Source organism: Egretta garzetta, unplaced genomic scaffold, assembly GCF_000687185.1.
Source record: "Egretta garzetta isolate BGI_Z169 unplaced genomic scaffold, ASM68718v1 scaffold404, whole genome shotgun sequence".
Classification (NCBI taxonomy): domain Eukaryota; kingdom Metazoa; phylum Chordata; class Aves; order Pelecaniformes; family Ardeidae; genus Egretta; species Egretta garzetta.
In genome coordinates this window covers 164,670-185,810 of record NW_009259323.1, presented here as the reverse complement: position 1 = coordinate 185,810, position 21,141 = coordinate 164,670, and the positions used below count along the sequence as shown (strand labels likewise).

At 47.0% G+C, this 21,141-nt stretch overlaps 1 protein-coding gene across 4 annotated transcripts in view; it reads left to right on the top strand.

The window, feature by feature from the left end:
• The window catches only part of DOCK11 (dedicator of cytokinesis 11), a 64,965-nt gene that overhangs the window by 2,663 nt on the left and 41,161 nt on the right, over window positions 1–21,141 (top strand). For 3 of the 4 annotated variants that reach the window (XM_035892151.1, XM_035892150.1, XM_035892148.1), the window contains exons 3-21: window positions 455–550; window positions 3,628–3,762; window positions 4,938–5,115; window positions 5,566–5,645; window positions 6,208–6,291; window positions 8,146–8,286; window positions 9,972–10,181; window positions 10,644–10,766; window positions 11,749–11,831; window positions 13,792–13,914; window positions 14,096–14,172; window positions 15,353–15,537; window positions 15,640–15,705; window positions 15,874–15,966; window positions 16,370–16,493; window positions 17,166–17,287; window positions 17,736–17,822; window positions 19,065–19,154; window positions 20,624–20,742. In XM_035892151.1, coding sequence (XP_035748044.1) covers window positions 455–550; window positions 3,628–3,762; window positions 4,938–5,115; window positions 5,566–5,645; window positions 6,208–6,291; window positions 8,146–8,286; window positions 9,972–10,181; window positions 10,644–10,766; window positions 11,749–11,831; window positions 13,792–13,914; window positions 14,096–14,172; window positions 15,353–15,537; window positions 15,640–15,705; window positions 15,874–15,966; window positions 16,370–16,493; window positions 17,166–17,287; window positions 17,736–17,822; window positions 19,065–19,154; window positions 20,624–20,742 — 2,216 coding nt within the window. The remainder of the gene's footprint in view (window positions 1–454; window positions 551–3,627; window positions 3,763–4,937; window positions 5,116–5,565; window positions 5,646–6,207; window positions 6,292–8,145; window positions 8,287–9,971; window positions 10,182–10,643; window positions 10,767–11,748; window positions 11,832–13,791; window positions 13,915–14,095; window positions 14,173–15,352; window positions 15,538–15,639; window positions 15,706–15,873; window positions 15,967–16,369; window positions 16,494–17,165; window positions 17,288–17,735; window positions 17,823–19,064; window positions 19,155–20,623; window positions 20,743–21,141) is intronic. The other variant, XM_035892149.1, reaches the window with a different exon arrangement.

Sequence of the window (21,141 nt, the reverse complement as noted above, 5' to 3'; positions counted from 1 at the left end):
AGGCTTTGGTGGGTTTTGCCTAAATTTAAAATTTATACAGAAGGAAATGACAAAATAAGTCTGGAGTTCTGCATTTTGCAACTTTCTAAACGGACAATTTTGAAAATTTCCTTCTTCCCTAGGTTTTTGAAATACTTCCTAAGAACCAACGTGCATTTCCTCATTGCAAAATTGCTGTGCAGCTCTATCAGCGTAGATGTAACCTTTCTTGTTTAAAGGTGGCTGAAACTGGCCTGGTTTGCCTCTTTCTTGGAAGGAGGTAACCCTGAATTTTTTTGTGATAACACTGTACACGTAGCCGTATGTTACACATGCATTCTACGTGTTTCTGTATTGCTGTAGTTAAAACTGTATTGCTTTCCGGGGTAGACATATCCCTTGTGTCCAAGGGGAATTTTGCCTGGGAGGCAGTTGGCCTGGCCTCCTCTTTTTCTGATCTTCTGTTCTCTTTCAGGATTCCTCATCCCTGTGCTCCCAGAAGGGTGGTGTGATAAAGCAAGGCTGGCTGCACAAAGCAAATGTAAATAGCACGATCACGGTTACCATGAAGGTGAGTTTGATCCAGCATTATGTTAATTGTGACCAAGGCATGAAATTAAGTTCAGACCCCATCTCTAAAGCTAGCAGGAGTGCAGCAGGTGGGTTTGGATGGGCACCCATCCCTCATGTAGAGTATCCCAAGGTGGTCTGGAAAACCCAGACTGGTAACAGCTTCCCTCCCCAGAATAAAAGACCAGTGCATTTCAAATCATGACAGGCAAGCTAACAAAAAGGCGAGGCGCGTTCTAGTAAACCAAGACTGTTTTCTGAATGAGCAGCTGAGGCCCAGAAGAGGAAGGCAATTTAAATAACTGAAACAGCTGCCCTGCAAAGAAGCCTTTCTGAATTGATAGCTTCCTTGCTGCTTGGAAAGATGTACGGAGGCCAGCTTTAAATTGAAATGACAAGTCTTTGCTTTAAAAGCAGGGGGGATATCACTGAGGAGATGGAACATTACTGACCAGAAGCAACAGCTGCATTATCTCCTGCTCTCCGCTGTACATAATCCGGCGTGACATTGCTTAGATTTTGCAATGGAGGTTTTTAATAGTTCCACCACAGGTTTGTGCTGTGGCAATGAGCCTGCCTGTTATTCCACCACACAGCTGCCTCCTTACAGCATAGAGAGAATATTAGGGAGTTATGCTCAACTGTGCAGCTGAAGGATGGCTGCAGTGGGGCTGCTTTGTAGGTATGTTGGTAAATCTCAGTTGTTCTGAGGCTCGATTCAACGAATTATTCTTTCATGAGAAGCGAAGCAGGACCATTCATAGGGCTAATTTTGAATTGAGTTTTAAAATTACTCCTCATGACCTTGAAGGCAATAGATGGAACACAGTTTTTTGATCCTCTGCTTTTCCAAACAGCAAGGTTGAAGCTGTTTCTGCTCCTGTAGCTTCTGGAGGAGGTATCACACGTGCTCAAAGCAGTTAGTTGGGTCTGTCCTTGACTGAGCCTTTTGTGGTTCTGTTGGCCTCAGTGCCCAGCACCTCAGTGCCACCTTTCGGAGATGTTATCTGAACTATGCTGGCTTCAGTTCAATGAATAAGATCCACAGAGTCTCTCCTAAAACTCAGATATCAAAGTACCTGAAATCAGTAGCCATTTGCTGAGCTGGTCCTGGTCACCTCTGTGTCTTACAAAACACCTCCTAAGTCACGTGTGAGAAATCTGAGGACTTCGAACATCTTCAGCCTTATCGCCACTTTGAGAGGCTGCTGCGCTGTTGCAGAAGCAGATGTGCCCATCTTTTGAGTGCTGGCTCTTTCATCACTGTGATGTGCCGAGCCATTGGTGCCTCACGGTGTTGCTAAGCATGTGCAGAGTGTATTTTGTAGAGAGCCAGCCCATGAGCAAACTGTCATGCTACAGCTGCCAACCTTTCATTTCAGAGTAACCTTTCCTTTGCAGAGAACTTCCCTGCTTTGGCCCAGCTCCCTTGCTGTCTGTTTTGCAGCACGTCAGTGTGCTGCACTACAACCACAGTGTCAGGATTTTCTCTCTCCCTTTCTTTCATCTCTGCCCAAATGGACTTCCCCAGTTCTCTAGCCATCCCTCTGCAACTGCAAGGCTCACCAACAGAGTCTGTAACCTGATAAGAGGGGATGTTCCCTCTGCTTCTAGGTTTATAGTATTCATTTAAAATTATTATAGTCTTCTGAGAGTTCTTTTCTGACAGCAGTGCTTACAAGGCGGGGAAGATCATAGGAATAGGGTTTGCTGCTTGCTTCTGCATTTCCTTTTGAACAGAATTCAGAAGATGCAAATGGTTTAGCATGAAATCCCATACCCACGAGGGATATCAACCCTGTAATATGTAGAGAGAGATCTATCGTGGGTTTCTGTAGCATCCACTGCCAGAGTTTCTGAGATTGATTCAGTGAAGCGCTAAAACCGTGTTTAAGCTGGTTTAACCCTTAGCATACTTAGATTTCCATTTATTTTTATGCTCTGTTGAGCTAAGGTTTAGTTAAACTTTATAAAAGTTAAAGCTCAGCACCCCTTGGAACACCTCTACAGCAAACACCTCTAAATGATGCAGAGGTTATCTTTCAGAGGGCTTACATTACCGTTCAGAGCATAATGCTCCCTTCTAGTTCTGTGCAAGTGAGTGGTTTTATTGATCACGTACTGGTGTCGGTAAGGATGGGAGCAGGAAATTACTAGGAGTCTCCTATCTGGGATGGAAAATGCTGTGTTTATTCATAGATCTTCCAGATATGCAGAACAGTGGAAATACTCACAGTGCTGCTTGCCCCGGCTTCCTTCGTGATTCTCCTAACACAGATATCCAGCAACTGTGAAATGCACCCTGCTTCTTACAGACCTGACAGCATATGGCGCTACCACATTTGCTGCCAAAATATTCTCCTGAATTATAGTCCAGTGCCTTTTGGCTGACAAACATGAAGGAGGATGTTCTGAGATACCGGAGAGCTTTTTTTCATAAAAATCGGTCGCTCAAACATAGGAACACTTCACTCAAACTTACTGCTTTTTGAGGGGAGAATTGAACACTAAGCCAAAGCCAGTTCATGAAAATAGGTTTGTATAAAAAAAAAAAAACCCAAACCCAAAGCTGCAAAAAACCAAGCAGATGAATGGATTACGGTGTCCCTTGGCTTGCGTTTGAGTGCTAGGAATTTCCACATGTCTGTTCCTAAGTATTCCGGAGAATTGCTTTGTAATTCTGAGGTCTTTATCAAAAAGGCTCTGGAAATATCTGCTCTAGGGTGGAATGAATCTTCAAGTGATGTGCTGATCTGAATTTACTGTGCAGCATTACTTTGTAAAGATAAATGAGGCTGGAGCCAGCTGAGAGATGAGCTGGAAGCCCTGGGGCTTTGCTTTAGATGGGCAAACTTATAATAACAACAAGGACATTAAAATTAAAGAAGATGATGAAATCTCCCTTTAAAAAAACAAGTTCCTACTCAAAGGGGTGAATCTGCAGCACTCTGGGGTCATCAGTGTTTTGTGTTACAGTATTTTCTCAATAGCAGGAGGGCAGATACTGAGACTGTGGCTGTGGTTTGTGGTATACAACAGAATGAATACTTGCATGAGCGAGACTTTGTACTTTTGCAGGTATTCAAGAGGAGGTATTTTTACTTGTCGCAACTCACAGATGGCTCCTATATTCTTAATTCCTACAAAGATGAGAAAATTTCAAAAGAATCCAAAGGCTGTATTTTCTTGGATGCTTGCAACGACGTTGTTCAGGTAGGTGTACTTTCTGGGTGGCTGTACATAGGCTTGTGCATCGCTAGCTCCAAGACAGACATGATCTCTCGAGGTCTGTGCCATCGAGGGGTAAAGGCATGGATTTATAAACTAACCCAGAGCTGGTTTGCTCAGTCAGCTAATCTGATGGAAAGACAGGCAAGGCGTTTCATAGGGTGCCGTACTTTTGGCCAGGAAGACACAAAGTGGAAGAACTGCTATCTGTTAAATGGAAGCATTTCATCGTTCCTCATCTGCTGTGTCCCTGCTCTGCCCATCTCCTTTACCAGGCTGTCGTAGGTCAGGTGCCTTCCAAGATACGCTGTGGGCTGAAGCCAGTAAGTAATTGGTGTGACTTGGTCCATGCAAACATGCAGCCTTTTGGGACTTATGACCTGCAAAGAGCTCGTAAGGTTTTAGGAACCGGTATTTGTACAGGGCTTAAAACCTGGGTTTGCTTTGTTATGCTGAGAGTGAAGTGCAGCAGCAGATTGCTGCTGTGCCTTCTGCCGTCGCTGTCTTTGCAGAAGCTTCAAGCAGTGAGTGTGGTGGAGCTGGTACAGGGAAGCTTAAATTACTCCGGCGGTTTGCTTCAGCATGGATGAGTCAGAGCTGTGCGTTTCCGTTTGTCTTTCTGAACACAGTAGAAGCAGCAGTGCACACGCCTCGGTGATGTGCAGGATGTACTTCCCAAGCTGCATCAGATTTGCCTTGGCTTCTGGTTGGAAAATGCTGTTTGAAGGCCAGCAGAGCTCAAAGAAATTGCTTTGAACCACTTGCTTTTAAAATAGACACCTCTAAGTGTCTTGGAGTGCAACATTACTTACTGTGTCACACAAATCCAGTTCCTGGCTTCTCTGGGTAAATATTAAAGCTCTAACGACATAAGAAGGAGCTTGCTCCTGCTCCTCAGTGCAATGTCTGTGGTTCAGTCTGGCGTTCTTCCACTCTCAGAGTAGCTGGCAGCCATGGAGCTGCGTACTGCGTGGTCGCAGCTGAGAAGCCTGTTGTGATTGCTGCAGGAGAGGTCTTGTGTCAAGGAAGGTGTTTGCGTTGTATTTCATGATATTTCAGTTCAGGGTGCTTTCACAGAGAGGAGCCATACGGCAGGTAGTGTGCTGAGTAGTTGAGGAAAATGTAATGCAAATCTTTCTTTTTCTTGTTTGTTTGTTCAGTGTCCTAAAATGCGCCGTTATGCGTTTGAACTCAAGACGATAGACAAGTACAGCCACTACCTCGCAGCTGAAACTGAGCAGGAGATGGAAGAGTGGCTGGTAACTCTGAGAAAGATCATTCAGACCAATACTGAGAGTCTGATGCAAGAGAAGAAAGATAGTGTGGAATCTGTGCAAGGTCAGTTTATAAATAAAGACCTACCCTCACCCTCCTCCAGCAGGATGCAATCAGTGTGCCTGGAGAAGTGTATGCTTTTCTTTCTGGATTAATAGCAAGAATTGTGGCTGACACATGATATCATGCAAAAGGGCTTAGTATAATGTAGACAATAGTCTGAGGAATAAAAGTGGAGGGAAACGTGACCTTTCCTCTGGATGGGAAATCCGTGGCAAAGTTTCAAGACTTCTGGAAAATTGGCTCTATGCTGAAGTTCTGCTTTGGAAAGACCTCGCGGGCTGTAATAGTATACTCTGGTACTAGTAACGTATGGAAAAATCTTATTCCTGAGGAATGGAAAAGTCTCCATAAACTGTCTCTGTGCTATTGTAAGCAAATATTGCAGGATGCCTTCTGGCAGAGCGGTGCTCCAGCAGTTGTTTTGAACATCTGTTTTTTGTGTCCTTGCAGATGATGAATCAAGCACACAGGGAAAATCAGAGAACATCCTGGAGAGCCTGGAGAGAAGCATGCATCCGGAGCTGATGAAGGTACTGTGTTTGCAGAGATCGCTGTCCCGGCCCATAGCTCGTGCTCTCCACCATGTCTATAGGTTTTCCTCTTTCTGTGTCTTCAGCTCTGGGGGAGCTGGGCAGGCACCAAGTGCTGCTGGGGTCTCTGTTATCTCCTCTGCCTGTCTCACGGATGGAGCTCTGTGATTTGAGGCTGGGTGCTCTGCACCTCCAGGTGTGGGGCCCTTCAGGAAGAACCAGACTTAGAAGGAATGAAGGGCCATCATGGTTGGCACTGCTCATGCATCCCTGCTCAGCTGGGGTGACCATCCTGGCTGAGGGGTAGTTAGATGGCAGCCGCCTCCTATATGATCCAGAGTGTGGTTGTCTACTTCTGTCTGCTTTCTCATTTGGCAGAGCCACATCGCTTTGCTGTCATTGCACCGTGTTGGTGACTGCAGCTGAGAAGCCTTGCATTGATCCACGTATCACAAAGGGAACCTGAAAAACACTTATTTTGTTTTGCTTCCATTCTTTCCAAATAATGAATGTTTGCCTCTGTGTGGCCAGGCAGTAATGTCAATGCTTTCCTTTGTCCTAGTACGGAAGAGAAACAGATCAGCTGAACAAACTGAGCAGAAATGATGGAAGACAAAACCTCTTTTCTTTCGACCCAGAAGTTCAGGTAAACATTCCCTTGTTTGCAAATGTGAGGTTTTGATCTCTTTAAGAGCTCCCTTGGTGTTGTGCCTCCCCTGTTCCCTTGGGTGGCCACAGCGTTTGCCTGCAGAGGCAGTGTGGTTTTCAGTGGATTGGAGAAGAGAAGTGCAGCCCACGTCCCCATCAGTGAGAGCTGACCAAGATGTCAATGCTCAGGTGATAACTCAAAGGGAGGACTCGCAGCAGCCCTACACATGGCCTCCCTCCAGCTTTGCTAGCTCCTGTGTGATGCATCTTGATGTTGCTGGATTTCAAACCCAGCGTCTGGGCCCCTGGGAGGTTCTCGTGGTTGCAGAAGCAGTAGAAGTGGTATCGCAAGGACACCTGCAACACTGCGTGGGCTCAGCACGTCTGGAGTAGGGAGCAGTGATGTTAAAGAACATGATAAGGGTTTACAGGGAGAGCCTCAGTCTTCAGGGAGTTTTCAAATGTAGGGGGCATACAAACAGAAAAGCACCCCATGATGTTCTAATGCACTGGGGTAGGGTTTCATTGACTCTTGGCTTGTTTTCTTCTCAGCTTTGATGTTTTTGAGCTGTGTGCCAAGGTCCAGGTGGGGGATTTCAGTAGAATGAGCTTCAATTGTTAACACAGCTTTAGAGAATTGTTCCAAGTTATTTCATAGTTTCTGGTTCTCCTGGCATGCTTTGGCTTGTTCACACCTGTGAGAAAGAACATTCTGGTTTAACAAGGAAATTTCTTTAAGAGGTTTAATTGTACAAAATGAGCTTTTCTCTTGGCACTTCTTTAAGGTCTTTAACAGGAAGAAGATAAGCATCCAGGAGGCTTTTTCTTTTTTTAAGAGAACCTTTGAGAAGTTTCCTATATTCCAGTCAGATAATAAAAACCGGAAATATTATTCAGCGTGGAGCATCTAAGATATCTTTTTTTTTTTATCTAACAAAATGGTTAGGCTGAATTGAATGGGAAGAGTTTCCCAGCATCTGATTAAAAATTGCAGCCTATTTTGCTGAAATTACTTGATCGTGAGATATCATTGCCCTAAGTTTGGCATGCAGGTTCTGCAGGATTTGAGGGGGAAAAACAAATAGGACTCTACCAGGTTCTCACTAAGAGATGTGTTGGTATTTAGGGGTGTCTGGTAGCTCTGTGTCCCCAGGGCCCAGTACGATGGGTGCAGTGAAGGCTGAGGGTCCTTACCTGGCTGATGGTATTTTGGTCGTGTATGTGTCTGCTCTCTGGAAAGGGTGGATGCTGAGGCACAGACCAGGCGTGGGTGTTCTGGGTTAGGAAGGAGGTGATTATAATCAAGACTGTTTGGATTTCCCAGCCATCTCTGCAGACAGTCTTTGTTGTTTCCAACCACACTGGTTATTGCTGTGCATCTAGAAATGCCTTCCAGTTTGAGATGTTGTTCACGATCCCAATGGCCTGTGCCTTCTCTCTATTTCAGGCACAGGGACCATCTCTTAAACTAGTCAAATCTTCAAAGTGGAAGATACTTTTCTGAGTGTAACGACGGCTTATGTTCCACTTTCTTCCCCAAGCTCTAAATGGTGTTTGGGAAGATCCCCAGGGTTACAGCAAAGCAGGAAGGAACTGAAATCATACTGAGGTTTAGTTTTCTGTGCTCTACAAACCAGATTGCTAAAACTTGATACATCCCCATGAATTCATGTCTTGAATACATTTGTGTAACATCACCAAATGGCACTCATTTGTGAATGTCTTGTACCTTTTTGTATCACTTTAAAAAAAAAATTGGTCAAGATAGTATTTGCTGTAATGTGACTCTTACCATGATTCAGGAGGTTATTTTCTTTTTTAATGAGACTGGATTTGTTTGTTTGCTGTCTAGAGGCTAGACTTCTCCGGGATCGAGCCAGACGTGAAGCCGTTTGAGGAGAAGTGCAGCCGGCGCTTTGTGGTGTGCTGCCAGGACTTCTCCCTCAACCTCCTCGCTCAGCTCAGCGACAGGTCGGAAGGAGGACCCACCAATGTAAGTGGAGCTCTGGCATGTCCTGCTTTGTCTTCTGTCTCCTCATTGGCAAGAGAAACCCTCAGCAGATACATCTGGGTGGATAAAAAGCATCCTAGTTTGCCAGGAGCTCTGATGGAACCTGGGCAGGCGGTGGCTGCTGACCCAGAGTCATTGCAGGATTTGTCTGCCTTGGTATTTTGGTGTTCCGAAAATGTGTTTGGGGACGGGGTCTTTCCCGGCATGCCTCAGCCTGCCAGGAACTGGGACTGCTGGGAAACCAGCAGTTCAGAGGCATTAAGGAATGGGGAGCGCATGTCTGCAATGTTCTGGGTCCCTGTGAAAGTCCTGTTGGTAAATGATTAAGCTCCATCTCCAAACCACTCACTGCTGTGTTTTATTTCATTTCCCCTAATGTCAAGAGATTTCCCTCTTTTGAAACCTTCTTCTAACTCCCAGCCTAACTGTATTCACAGCCACTTTATTATATGCATTTGTTATTGTGCCAAAGTTGTGCCTTGGCTTAAAAAAACTCCTCCTTGTATTTTCTGAGCCTCTGATGTCTGTAGACAGCTATTACATCTCTCATCAGCCTTTGTTCTGCCAGGCTGAACAGACCAGCCTCCTCCAGTCTTTCCTCCCAAAACATAATCCCTGTTATCATGCCCTGCATTTGCTCTGGCTGCAGTCAAGCCTTTATGCAGGGATGCCAGAGCAGCAGAGAGCATCGCAGGGGAGGCAGCGGCACAGGCACGGACCAGGCTCCGCTGATGGTACTTTGTCTGATGCCTGTTAGAATTGCAAAGGCTTCTTTGTGCCGCTTTCATGTTGGCAGCTCGCAGCTCGTACACCGGGCTCATTCTCCTCGGTAACTCCCAGCAGACGAATGTGTCACTGAGAGCAGAGATTCTTGTTATTCATCCTTAATCAGGCCCAGAGTCTGACCTAACCAGCACATTTTTAGTATTGATATAATGCCTCCAAGTTATGCTGTAATGTCTCAGACACACTACAGTCTTATCTTCAGGCCTTCGCTTTTATCTTTACATGGACGCATGCCTGCTAGGATCTTTGAATTATAAATGCATGGAATTGTTGCCGCTTGCCTTGTGCTGTCAAGGTTGATAGCAACATATGAGTTGGCAGATTTTGCACATGCAGTTCCTCAGCAGTGTTAGCCTTGTGTTTGAGCTCCCCTGCCTCTGACTTTGCTCCTGTGCTGCCCAGCATATAGCAGCTGAGGAACATTTTGAGTGTCTTGCAGAGCTGATTGACTTTGGACAATAAGTGAAGTGGTCTTTAGCATGTGAACATAAACACTCTTAAGTTGATTTCTTTCTCGTTACAAAGGATAAACAGCTCTAACTGATTGATTGGGGTCATCTTTTCTTCCTAATTTCATATTTATCATATATATAAAAAACCCCTATGAATTTCATTCCTTATATTTCGTAGATGGTTTAAAAGTAGCTTTGTTCAAATTGACTGCATCAAAATGCAAGATGCAGGAAAAAAATGGTTTTATGTATTTATAAAGCGAATAAACATGGATTGTCTGTAAGAATTCTGTAAAATGCTGGTGTGCAAAACTAAAGGAACAAACAGATGCAGAAGGCAAACCTAGCAGGGAAAGCCAATGCATGTGAATACTCTTGAGCCTGTACCATGCATTTTTTTCTGACACATATTTTCAATCAAATTTCCAGGTTGAGCCCTTTTTCCTAAGCTTGGCATTATTTGACCTGAAAAATAATTGCAAGATTTCAGCTGACTTCCATGTGGACTTGAACCCTCCATCTGTCCGTGACATGCTGCTGGATAATTCTGCGTCCGGAGCAGAGGGCACCAATGGGCGTTCGCCAGGCGAGAGCCTTGTGCACGGAGTCCCTGAGTCTTGCCTGCGCTACATAAAACGGGTGAAGAACCAACTTTCTCCTCTCATTCTGCATCTCCGTTGAAGCTGTGGCTGTCCAGTAGTGTTGCGGTGTGTTGCTATCCACTATGTGGAGAAGCAGAAGTCAGTTTTTCTCTTCAGCTGTGGGGTTTTGTCATGTTTTGGTCAGTGTCTGTCTCAAGCTGACTTACCACTTTGGCCTTGCTGGCAGCAATAGGCGGCTGTGGGGTTTTGTCATGTTTTGGTCAGTGTCTCAAGCTGACTACCACTTTGGCCTTGCTGGCAGCAATAGGCAAAGCACCAGGTAGAGTTTTTCATGACTTTACCATGCTCAAGTCTTGTGAGCCCCACAGCCCATTGGCAGTAGCAACCAGAGCAGGGTCTGTGTGGGTTGTGAGAGGGGACAGTGAGATGATTGGGGCCAAAGCCAGCAGTGTGGGTAGGGCATCCTGCTCTCTGACAGCCTACTGTCTATCTGTTGCAGGGGGTTTTCTCCGTGACGGACCCACATGTGGAGATCTTCCTGGTGGCCCGCGTGGAGAAGGTGCTGCAGGGCAGCATTACGCACTGTGCAGAGCCGTACATGAAAAACTCGGACCCAGGGAAGGTATTAGATGGGGCTGTGGGAGTATTTGCTTAGTGATGCTGTCTGCTGCTGCAGGGCGGGGAGTAGTGTGGTCTGAAACAGGGTTGTTTCTGCTGCTCTGTAGCTGCTTTCTGGCAAATACTGGTCTTCATCCATTCTGCTACTTGCGCTGTTCCCTGGCATCAGCTGGGCTGTCCTGGGAGAACTGGTTCCTTCCCCTGCAAGGAGGCGGAGGATTTTTAGAAAGATCCAAGCAGCTGGGGCAGGGGACCTTCCCCATTACACTTCAACAAGGCAAAGCCTGGGCAGACAGCAATAAAGTGGGACATTTCATCCCTAGAGAAAGGGGCTGCACTGCTACATGGTGCTACACAGTGTCTTGGACTGGTCCTGGCTCACACCAGCTGGGAACAGCAATGTTTTAGTAGCAGCAGAACATGGGCTTCACCCTTTATCCTGCTCACCCTGCCTCTGTCTTGCTCTGTGCAGAGTGCCCTGATCATACGGGGGAACTTACGCAGAGGGTGGTCATTGCTTCTTGTCCCGCTGGCATCAGTCTCTGCATGCCAGGTGGAGCTGATGCTGCCGTGCTGCAGCCAGTCAAAATTAGTCCCTGGAAAATCAGTATATGGAAAATCTGGTATGGAATGATGGCATTCCGTTGGCACACTTTGTAAACCTGTACAGGATGAGCTAATTACAGTCAGTGTCGGAAAATAAAGTGCTAATACCCTGACAGTTTAATGCAGAATCAAGAGGAGTTTTAATATTACTGTGCCCACAACATGTTTGTTATTGCTTTGCAAAAGTAATAAATGTGCGTGGTGTGAAATGGCAGGGATGTCTATTGACTGCTTCGGCGACTGTGCTGCTATGTGCCTGGGGAGCTGCGCGTTGTGGAGCACGGCGAGTTTCTTCTCCCTGGGGAGTGCAGCACGCTCCACTCCTTTTCCAGGGCAGTGTGGAAGCTGTGGCACGCGCTAACCTCTCTCGTGTTTTGCAGACTGCCCAGAAGGTCCATAAGGTGGCCAAGCAGGTGTGCAGCCGTCTGGGGCAGTACAGGATGCCCTTCGGCTGGGCTGCCAGGTTAGTCGGACTGCGCTTTGGCCACGGCGGGAGCTGCTGCCGTGAGTTATCCGGGACGTGATCCGGCTGAGTGGGCGAAGGGCCAAGTGACTGAAGTCAGTGAAGTTGCAGCCGAGGGCAGATTCTGGCTCTGATTCCCAAGACAAGAATGGGGATTGGCCTGAAATGCTCTATCTAGAATTAGAAACAAAATATTAAAAAGTAAACAGTGCTGGGAAGACAGTAACCTTCCTGCTGCCCTGTAGCTACTGCTATCGGGGCAGAACATTCCTGGGGATAAATCACCCTGTCCCGTGCTACCGCGGGAATCGGTGCAGAAATTCCCTCCTGGCACCAGCCATTGCCAGGGACAGGATGAGAGTGGAGGACCTCCTGGCCTGGCAGTGGCGACCAGCTGGGGTTTGTCTCCCACCTTAGACTCTGCTTTAATTAATGTTCTTGGGAATGACTGGGAGTAGTGATCCCATTCCCTCGCTGTTCTTTTACTGTGACTGATAAAGTGCATCAGTGCTAACTCCCATAAATCTCACATCAGAGGAAGGCCTAAAGGTGAGGTCATCCCTCTGCTGCTGTCTCCTATTGGTAAATTGCTGTTTGGTGCTGACAAAAGGGATAGTAATGACGTAGGAACATCAGATGACTGGCACAGTGGTCTGGGATTTGGTGGTACGCAGCTTGCAATGTCTGTTCATAGAATAGAATAGAGCTGGATCTTCCCGTGACACTGGCCACTCAGCTTCAAGATGGTATTTCTGGGATGCAGCTTGCTCCTGGGAGCCAGCACACAGCCGGCACGGTGCCTCTTTCAAGTGGTGCCTCAGCCCAACGGTGGGCTCTGTGTGTGCATGGACTTTGACTGGCTTCAGATTTGTTCCTGTCTGGGTAAAGACACTCCTTCCCGTCGGGAGGGAACTGGGGGTGTTCAGCCTGGAGAAGAGGAGGCTGAGGGGACACCTTATTGCCCCCTACAACTGCCTGACAGGAGGGGGGAGTGAGATGGGGGTCTGTCTTCTCCCAGGTTACGGGCAATAGGACGAGGGGAAGCGGCCTCAAGTTGTGCGAGGGCAGGTTTAGGTTGGACATTGGGAACAATTTTTTTCACCGAAAGGGTTGTTAAGCATTGGAAGGGGCTGCCCAGGGAAGTGATCGAGTCCCCATCCCTGGAGGTCTTTAAAAGATGGGTAGATGAGGTGCTTAGGGACATGGTTTAGTGGTGGGATGGCAGGTTAGATTAACGGTTGGACTTGATGATCTTAAAGGTCTTTTCCAATCTAAATATTTCTATGATTCTATTCTATGATTTGAAGACCAAGGAGTTGAGTGGCCAACAGCCCGGTGTGGGGAGCTGTGTTGCTGTGCATCCCTGGAACAGTTTCCCTGTGGGTTTCAGAGGAAGCTGTTTGCACAGAAAGGGAGTATGGATGCTTTAATGTTCCTGCTGTACACAGGCACCCTCAGCCTTTATAGTCAAGGGCAACGATGCTGGTATTCATCCAGGGCAGAGTCCAATCTTCTGTCCTGCGTTCAGGAGGAAGCTGATGTATGTCCTGAGACCAGTCTTCATTGCCCACTCCTTTCCTAGGAGGGCTTCCGTGCTCTGACCCTATGTGCAACTAGGAAGATGCTTTACCAGTTGGTGTTAGTGGGAGAGGATTGAAAGGAAATTGTGATTGTGGAGCAGGCCTGGAGCTGAGCTGGCTGTGTACTGCTCACCGGGATGGAGAGAAGGGAAATGGGTGATGTCCCATCCAATTTTACATGACATGGTGGATTGTAGTCTGTGTGGGGTCTAAGCACCATGTGGGGATGGGAGGGTGATCGGGAGGTCTGGAGGTGTTCAGAGCAGCCACAGGCCATTGAACCTCTCACCTGGTAAACTGCCCCACAGCCTGATGTGTCAAAGACCTCAGTGTCTGCATATTTACCAACATTTTAGAGATGCATTTCTTCTTTTCTGCAGACCAGTGTTCAAGGACTCCCAGGGCACTCTCGATGCTGAAGGAAAATTCTCGCCTCTGTACAAGCAAGACAGCAGCAAACTCTCAAATGAAGATATGCTGAAGCTTTTAGCAGAGTATAAGAAGTAAGTGTAAGGGACTGGTGCAGAGGCTGAGCAGGTGTTTTAATATATGTTTTTAAACAGTTAAGTGTAAGCATGAGATGACAATTTCTAAAATAGTCAGAGGGTAACAAAAAGCCCTGCTGATGTGTTCAGCACCTGAGTTTTCAAGCTTCACACTCTTGTTCCTTTCTCCCTAATGCAGACCGGAGAAGACAAAACTACAGGTCATTCCAGCCCAGTTAAATATCATCATCAAAGACATCCCGCTAGACTTCACAAGTAAGGATCTTGGATCTTAAAATAAATGCTGATGGCTTAAGCCTCAGGAGTTAACGCTTCTGTGGGGAGTTTTGCTAACAAGAGAGTATCTTGGGGCTGCAATGAGTAATTCAGCACAACCCCTGTCTTGTAAGTCTTTCTGATGAATTCTGTGGAGGGATGTGGTCCAAGTGCAGAGGTTCACCTGAGGGGTGCACCTGCTTTGCAGTTTGGCCATCACATTGCAGTTTGACCATCACATCCTAAAGCTAAAGGAAGCCACCTGCCTGCTTTTGCTGCTGCTATTACACCAATCTCATAAAACATTTTTCATCCGTAACACCAGAGGGCTTCACAAACATGATCAGTGTGATTGCTCACTTTGCATTTAAAGAAACTGAGGCAAAGAAAGGACTGGTGATGTGTTCAGTGTCACTCTGTGGGCCTCTGGCAGCTCCTATCACAGGTTCTGTAGTCCAGTCCCCTGTCCAAAAGGCTTTTCTAGCAGACTTAATTTTTTCTGTTCTTTGAAAAGCCATGACTTGAGAGGAACTCTCCCTCATGGTGGATGTGAGTCTCAGTGAATTACATGGGGCTTGTGCACTGGTATTTGGCAGCAACATAACCAGCACACATCTTTCTGAAGCAGAGAGTGGAAAAGGACTGACGCAGTAGGACTGATGCACTTTGAGATGTCAGTCTCAAGTCATCGTCTCAGTAGCCTCTGTGCTTCAGTCAGGTGACATTTGTGTGATTTATAAAACAGTAACTTAGTGGCTCCAATTCCTGGAAGTCTGAAGGTGCAGGTCCTGGGTAGAGCAGCCATCTCTGCTCAGACATGGGTAGTTCACAAGAACCTTTGACTTTGCCTAGAGCTACAGGAAAATGCCACTTCTGCAGTCCCCCCTGGCAAGGAGAGCAGAGCTCCATGGTGCCTGTGCACCCGTCGTTTCTCAGTATTGCTTAATGCAGTTGGGGACCACAGATGTTTCATGATCAAGGGGAGAATTTTCCCTTAATCATTTCGATGGGAGTGGTCCAACTCCTGCTGCCTGGTCAGTGCATGCAGCCCTCTGACGTGAAGAGAACTGGATGCTCAAGAGCAATGGCAGAGTTTCAGATCTATGAATTTCCTTTCACATGGGTTGTACTTCTCATGTTTGTGGGGTGTGCGCTTAGCCAAGCTTTTCTTCTCTTCTAGATTGTGTCACAGCTTCTTACATTCCTATAAAGCCTTTTGAGAAGAGCTGTAAGGACATTGCAGTGGAAGTGGAGGAGCTTGTCCCAGAAGTTGCAAAATACTGTTATCCCTTCACTGTCTACAAAAACCACCTCTACGTCTACCCCTTGCATTTGAAGTATGAGAACCAGAAGGTGTTTGCAAAGGTGAGCAACCTGGAGAGCAGGCTGCAGCCAGGCTCAGCATGGTCTGGGGTGATGCTCCTGACCTGTGGCAACGGCTCATCCTCCCGTTCTCCCCCATTTCAGGCAAGGAATATTGCTGTCTGTGTGGAATTCAGGGATTCAGATGAAGCTGATGCCAGGCCATTAAAGGTGGGTACCTGTTCTTTCTAGGGACCTGGGGCTCGCTGCTGTGCACTGTATGCCAGCCAGGCTGAGCAGGACAGTAAGAAAGCACTGAGTTTCCGTGCTGTTTTAATTTGGCCAAGCTAATCTAGGGTGGCAGCAACCCTGAATCCAGCTCTTCATTTGTGTTTCCAGTGTATATATGGCAAACCCGGAGGCCACCTCCTGACCGCAAATGCGTATGCTGCCGTGCTGCATCACAACCAGAGTCCAGAGTTCTACGATGAGGTAAAAATGAAATGGTGGGAAATAACAGATTTTCCCGGATGCTACAAAGCCAAGGGGCCTTTCAGGATGTCTCTTTTTCCAGGGCTGGGTGAAATATGGGTAAAAATAATCATCAGCCCTTTGCCTCAGTAGAAAGGCTCAGTAAAGCCAGAGACTTTGTTAATTTTTAATGCCAGTTTGTTTTCTGCTGTCTTTACTGTCACGCTTTGTGCACTCCAATCACACACCCCCATTAATAAGTAATGTGCAAATGTGATGAAAATGTTACCCAGGAGTTATTTAAGGTGGGTAAGAATGTGTCTTGTGTAACTGCATACAACATAGCATTTATGAAATGAAATAGAACTTAAAATATTACTCCACAATTAAAAATACAGTCTTATCTGTCATGATATCATTTTAGATTAAAATTGAGCTTCCAATTCACCTCCATCAAAAGCATCATTTGCTTTTCACCTTCTATCATGTCAGCTGTGAAATTAATACAAAGGCAACATCGAAAAAGCAGGACACCGTTGAAACGCAAGGTATGTTCACTGCTTAAATTACTTCTGTTGGAGTGTAAGAGTCCAAGATAAAATGAATGTAGGGACATGAAAAAATATTTGATTAAAACACTAGCCTATCTGAATTTTCTTTTTTGAAAGCAACATAATACAAATTGTAAGTCTAAACCAGAGTAAAACCCAGTGGGTTTAGTGTATACTATAAAGCTCAGATTTTTGCTGCAATCTGACTGCTATTTCTGTGTATTCTTGGCTTGGCTTGTATGAACGGGCCTACTGTCAGTCAAGTCACCAACAAAAACTTGATGTGAGGTCAGGTCCTCGGGGGCCAATCCCACCACCACAAGGTGTGTGTAAGAGACTGAGCCCACCCAGGCGCCACTGGTTGGGATGCATCTCCATTCAGCCAGTCTTTGGGTGACTGAAGGACCCTTGTCATGATGCACAAGACTCACACACCATTTCTGCCCCTCCAACCCACTCTTGATCTTGGTTGAGCTGTGTTTGAATTTCGTTCACTGAGTCACTGGGTAAAACGTGCTTTAACAAGGCTGACATGGTCAATCTCAGCCTCGTTGAAGCCACTTGCACAACTGTGAGTTGGATTTTCCCAGGGTGAGACACAGCTCTTTTTGGAGCTTGAGCTGTACCACTGTATGTCTGCTAACTCTGGTCCGCTGGTTGCCTCCACAGTGGGATACGCCTGGGTCCCGTTGCTGAAGGATGGACGGATTTTCACCCTGGAGCGGCATTTGCCAGTCTCATCCAACCTTCCACCTGGCTACCTGGGTCTCGGAGACACAGAGTCACGAAGGGTAGGAAGGATATTTAAAATGGGCTTAAGCATAAAGGGAAGAGGAAAGCTGAGCTTTTGTTACTGATTTAAGTTCCGGGCTTCTGTTGGTGCTCTGCTCAGCTGGGAGGGGCAGGGCAGCCCCCAAAGTGTAAGGTTCTTAGGGGTGGGAGACAGGACGCTTTTAATTCCACTTTCCATGATCATATAGGCTGCAGAGAATGTTTTTGTGGCAGGCTGGACTGGGCTGTTGGAGCTGGTGCAGAGCAGGAGAGTGGGCACGTGCTCCGTGTGCCTGTTCTGGCAGGGACCCCTCCACCCTGCCCTGGCTGCAGTCATGTCACTGGTGTTTGGGCAAGGGAACCCGTTCTTCCACCCCAAACCAAACCTTCTGACCAGGTGTCTGTCTGCACAGAGCCACCTACTCACCACAGTCTGAAACCAAGTACTTGAATGTTGTCTGTTCACAGCAGCCCAGCGTGGATGCGAAGTGGGTGGACGGAGCAAAGCCACTGTTTAAAATCAGAATCCATTTGGACTCAACCATTTACACCCAGGTAAGTCAAGCACCTCATTCTTAAAGACTTTCAACACAAATGCAGAGGAAGCAATTGCTGTATCTCTACTTCTGATGTGCCTTAGGTGCTGTGGGAAAGAGGTACCTGTGTTTGCAGAGCAGCAGTGAGATATTTCTATAGCAGCAGGTCTGGGATTACTTGCAGGGATCTGCTGCTTCGTCCAGATGTGATGAGGCAGTTGTGTGTGTGAGTGAGCCGAGGGAGAGGCTGATGTTTTCTTGGCCAATTTCACTGTAACTGGCAGGACCAAGGAACCATTTCAGCAAATGAGCAGCTTTGATGCAAGAGAGAGGAGAACTGGGAGGTTCCCCCAAACATTAGACTGTTAACATTGAGTTTCAGGAAAAAAAAAAGTTTTTCTAACAACAGCAGACACAATTCTTGTGACGAGAGCCACAAGAGTCCGCATTTCCTTTTGAAACCAGTTCAGGCTGTTTTACCAAGTCCTCATGTGTTCTGCTGTCTTCTGGTAGTGATGGACTTCCCCAAACTTCATGTGATATGCAGCAAAGATCCCCAGCACATGCTCTGGGGCACCTCCTGTCAGCACTGCTCATGGGGAAGTGCCCCTGGCAGAGCTTGCTGTCCTGTGCTGGATGTAAGCAACCGCATTTACATTCACAGCAACTTGCTTTCAGCATTGTCTAAACCTGTTTTAGGGTCTTACTGATTCTGTACAGCATGGGAGCAGCACAGTAGTTCCGCTCCCCACCAAATTACATTCCCAGATGCTTTTCAGGGTTAAATAACCCAGTAATTAAATTTAACCGAGGAGGGAGGAGGGAGAGGAACGGAGAAGCACGGGAAGGAGAGTCTGCTTCAGATGCACAGTAGGAGAGGAGGTCAGCGAGGCAGATGGTGAGGCAGTCTTGAAGAGTCACAGCTGGGAGAGAAGGGCTCCCGCTTCTCCAGGCCAGTGTTGGATGGGGATTGGGGCTCAGGGTAGTGCAGCCACAGGAGAATTTTAACACTGCTGGCAGTTTTGTGTTTAATCTCGAGATTAGTTGGGAGCCAGGGTATGGGCAGTGGATGGATGCATTGGAAAAGTCAGGGGGCAGTACTGTAGTCCTGGGAGATGGTAGCTGGGGACCAAGAGTGCCACATGGGGCTTGCTGGGGACACTGCCACAGGTATGTCAGCAGATTTTAGGGTGTAAGCTGCAGAGTAGGGGTTGACAAATACTGAGGATGCTGCACCGAACTTGTTTTTCTCTTCTTCCAGGACATGCACTTGCACAAATTCTTCCAGTACTGCCAGCTGGTCCAGGCAGGAGCTAAGGAAGTCCCAGGAGAACTTGTTAAATACTTAAAGGTGAACAGTGCCTGTTGGTGGGCTTCGTTTGTGTTTTTACAGACCATCAGTAAATAGGCAGAGCCCTGCTCTGTAGGAACACACACTGGCTGCAGTGCTGGGACCAATGCACTGGGCACTGCCTGCTGTCTGGGTGCTGCTTCCCGCTGCTTTCGCAGCAGATAAACCCAGCAGTCAGCATCGCCCGCCCAGCTCCTGGTGGGCTCGTGCGTTCCTCCCTTGCTGCCCTAGATCTGATTCAAACCTTTAAACTGTAGCACAATTCCTTGTTTTCAGGTATTTATCCATTCAAAACAGGAAATTTTTTTTTTCAGGCTGAAAAAAGATCTGTGAGATTATCAATTAGTTAAATTTCACCACAGATGACCTGTGACCCAGGCCCAGCTTTTCGGCAATCGCTGCGGCATGAGTAAGGGCCTCGGAGCAGGTCCAGCAAAGGCTTCTGTAGGGAATATATTTCTTGGCCGTTCACTGTTCTTGTTTCTTTCCATAACTGCCTGTTTTTGAGAGTGCTGCTGTAGCAACAGCTCTGCTTCCAGTGGTGGGGATTTATCATCACAAAGTTACTGGGTGTGTTTCAGATAACATACAAATATTTTAAGAAATAGAAATAATGGCAGGTTTTGAAGACAAGCTGTAAAAGAACAGTTGCTTTGTTGTGAGCATTTTGTCAAGGGGCTGGGTAGGTCCCAGCCCTGCCCAGCCACGGCGACCTCACTGCAGCCTGCACACAGGGAAACGTTTACGTGCTAACCGCAAGTGAGGGCTGCTTACCACCTATACCTCAATAATTCCAGTAATTTAAATGACTAGATACAGATTTAAGAACCATCATTAGATTTGTACATTTGAAGACTGAAAATGAAATGCACTGCCTTTCCTAGACTCGTATTGTGAGATTCAGGCAAAAGAGTTCTACAAGATGGGTGGAGAGTGTGTGCACCAGATGATCTTGACCTTCACCGTGTCACTTAAATCCCATTTCCGATAGCAAGCTACGCTCTTTGGAGAAAAGTCTCACTGCAAGTCACTGGGCATCAGGTTCCCATGCTCCAAAGGTGTTTGTGAAAATGGGACTTAATCACTTAAAAAAAAAAACTGTCACAAGGGACAAGAAGAATCGGGAGCAAAACTTCAGCCTTAAATTCTGGGTTATTGGGGACAAATGGTAGCATGTGCCCTCTAATTAAGTCATAGCTGCCTGGGCACATCTGAGAAGAGGATTAATACCTGCCATGAGTGATTCATGTTGCTCCCTAAAGGCACGCAGCTGGGATCTGTCAGCTGGAAGGCAGGCAGTAAGCGCTGCAATGGGTCCAAGTTCTCCTGTCCTCCGGCAGGCTGAAGCCCACACCCTGAAGCATTTGCTAACGCCTGTCCTATTGCCACAGAAATGTCTGTGGGTATAAACATTTAACATCTGCAAAATGTTGAACTAAAAGTGTCTGTGTTTTGAACATTTGTTTTAGTGTTTGCACGCCATGGAGATCCAAGTAATGATTCAGTTTCTACCTGTAATTCTTATGCAACTATTTAGAGTCCTTACAAACGTGACCCAGGAAGATGAAGTAGCTGTCAACTGCACCATGTGAGTGTTGGGTAAACCATCCAGTTTGCTTCAGTTACAAACAAAGCCACAAACCCCAGTGCAAAGCAGGGTGTGGTCTCCCAGTACAAGGTGCTAAGTGGCAGCATGGGCTGTCCCCCGGCGCTGTCTTCTGCTGGCACGTCTGGGTGGCATTTGGGGCAGCGTGGGGCCCGTGCCCTGGGAGCTGCACGGGGAAAAATGAGGCATTTTAAAGGCACTCCTGGTTTGTCTTTCAAAAGAAAAAGGGTTTGCTGGCAGAGATGGCTTTGGGAGCCGAGTTATTGGGGTGCCGCAAGGCCCCAGAGCCCCCGGGCGTGTCCCAGCTGCAGGCAGCGGACGTGGCTTCCCCAGGGGAGCAGTGCCCCGCTCTGTCCCCGGCCCCCCGGCCCCCCGCATTGC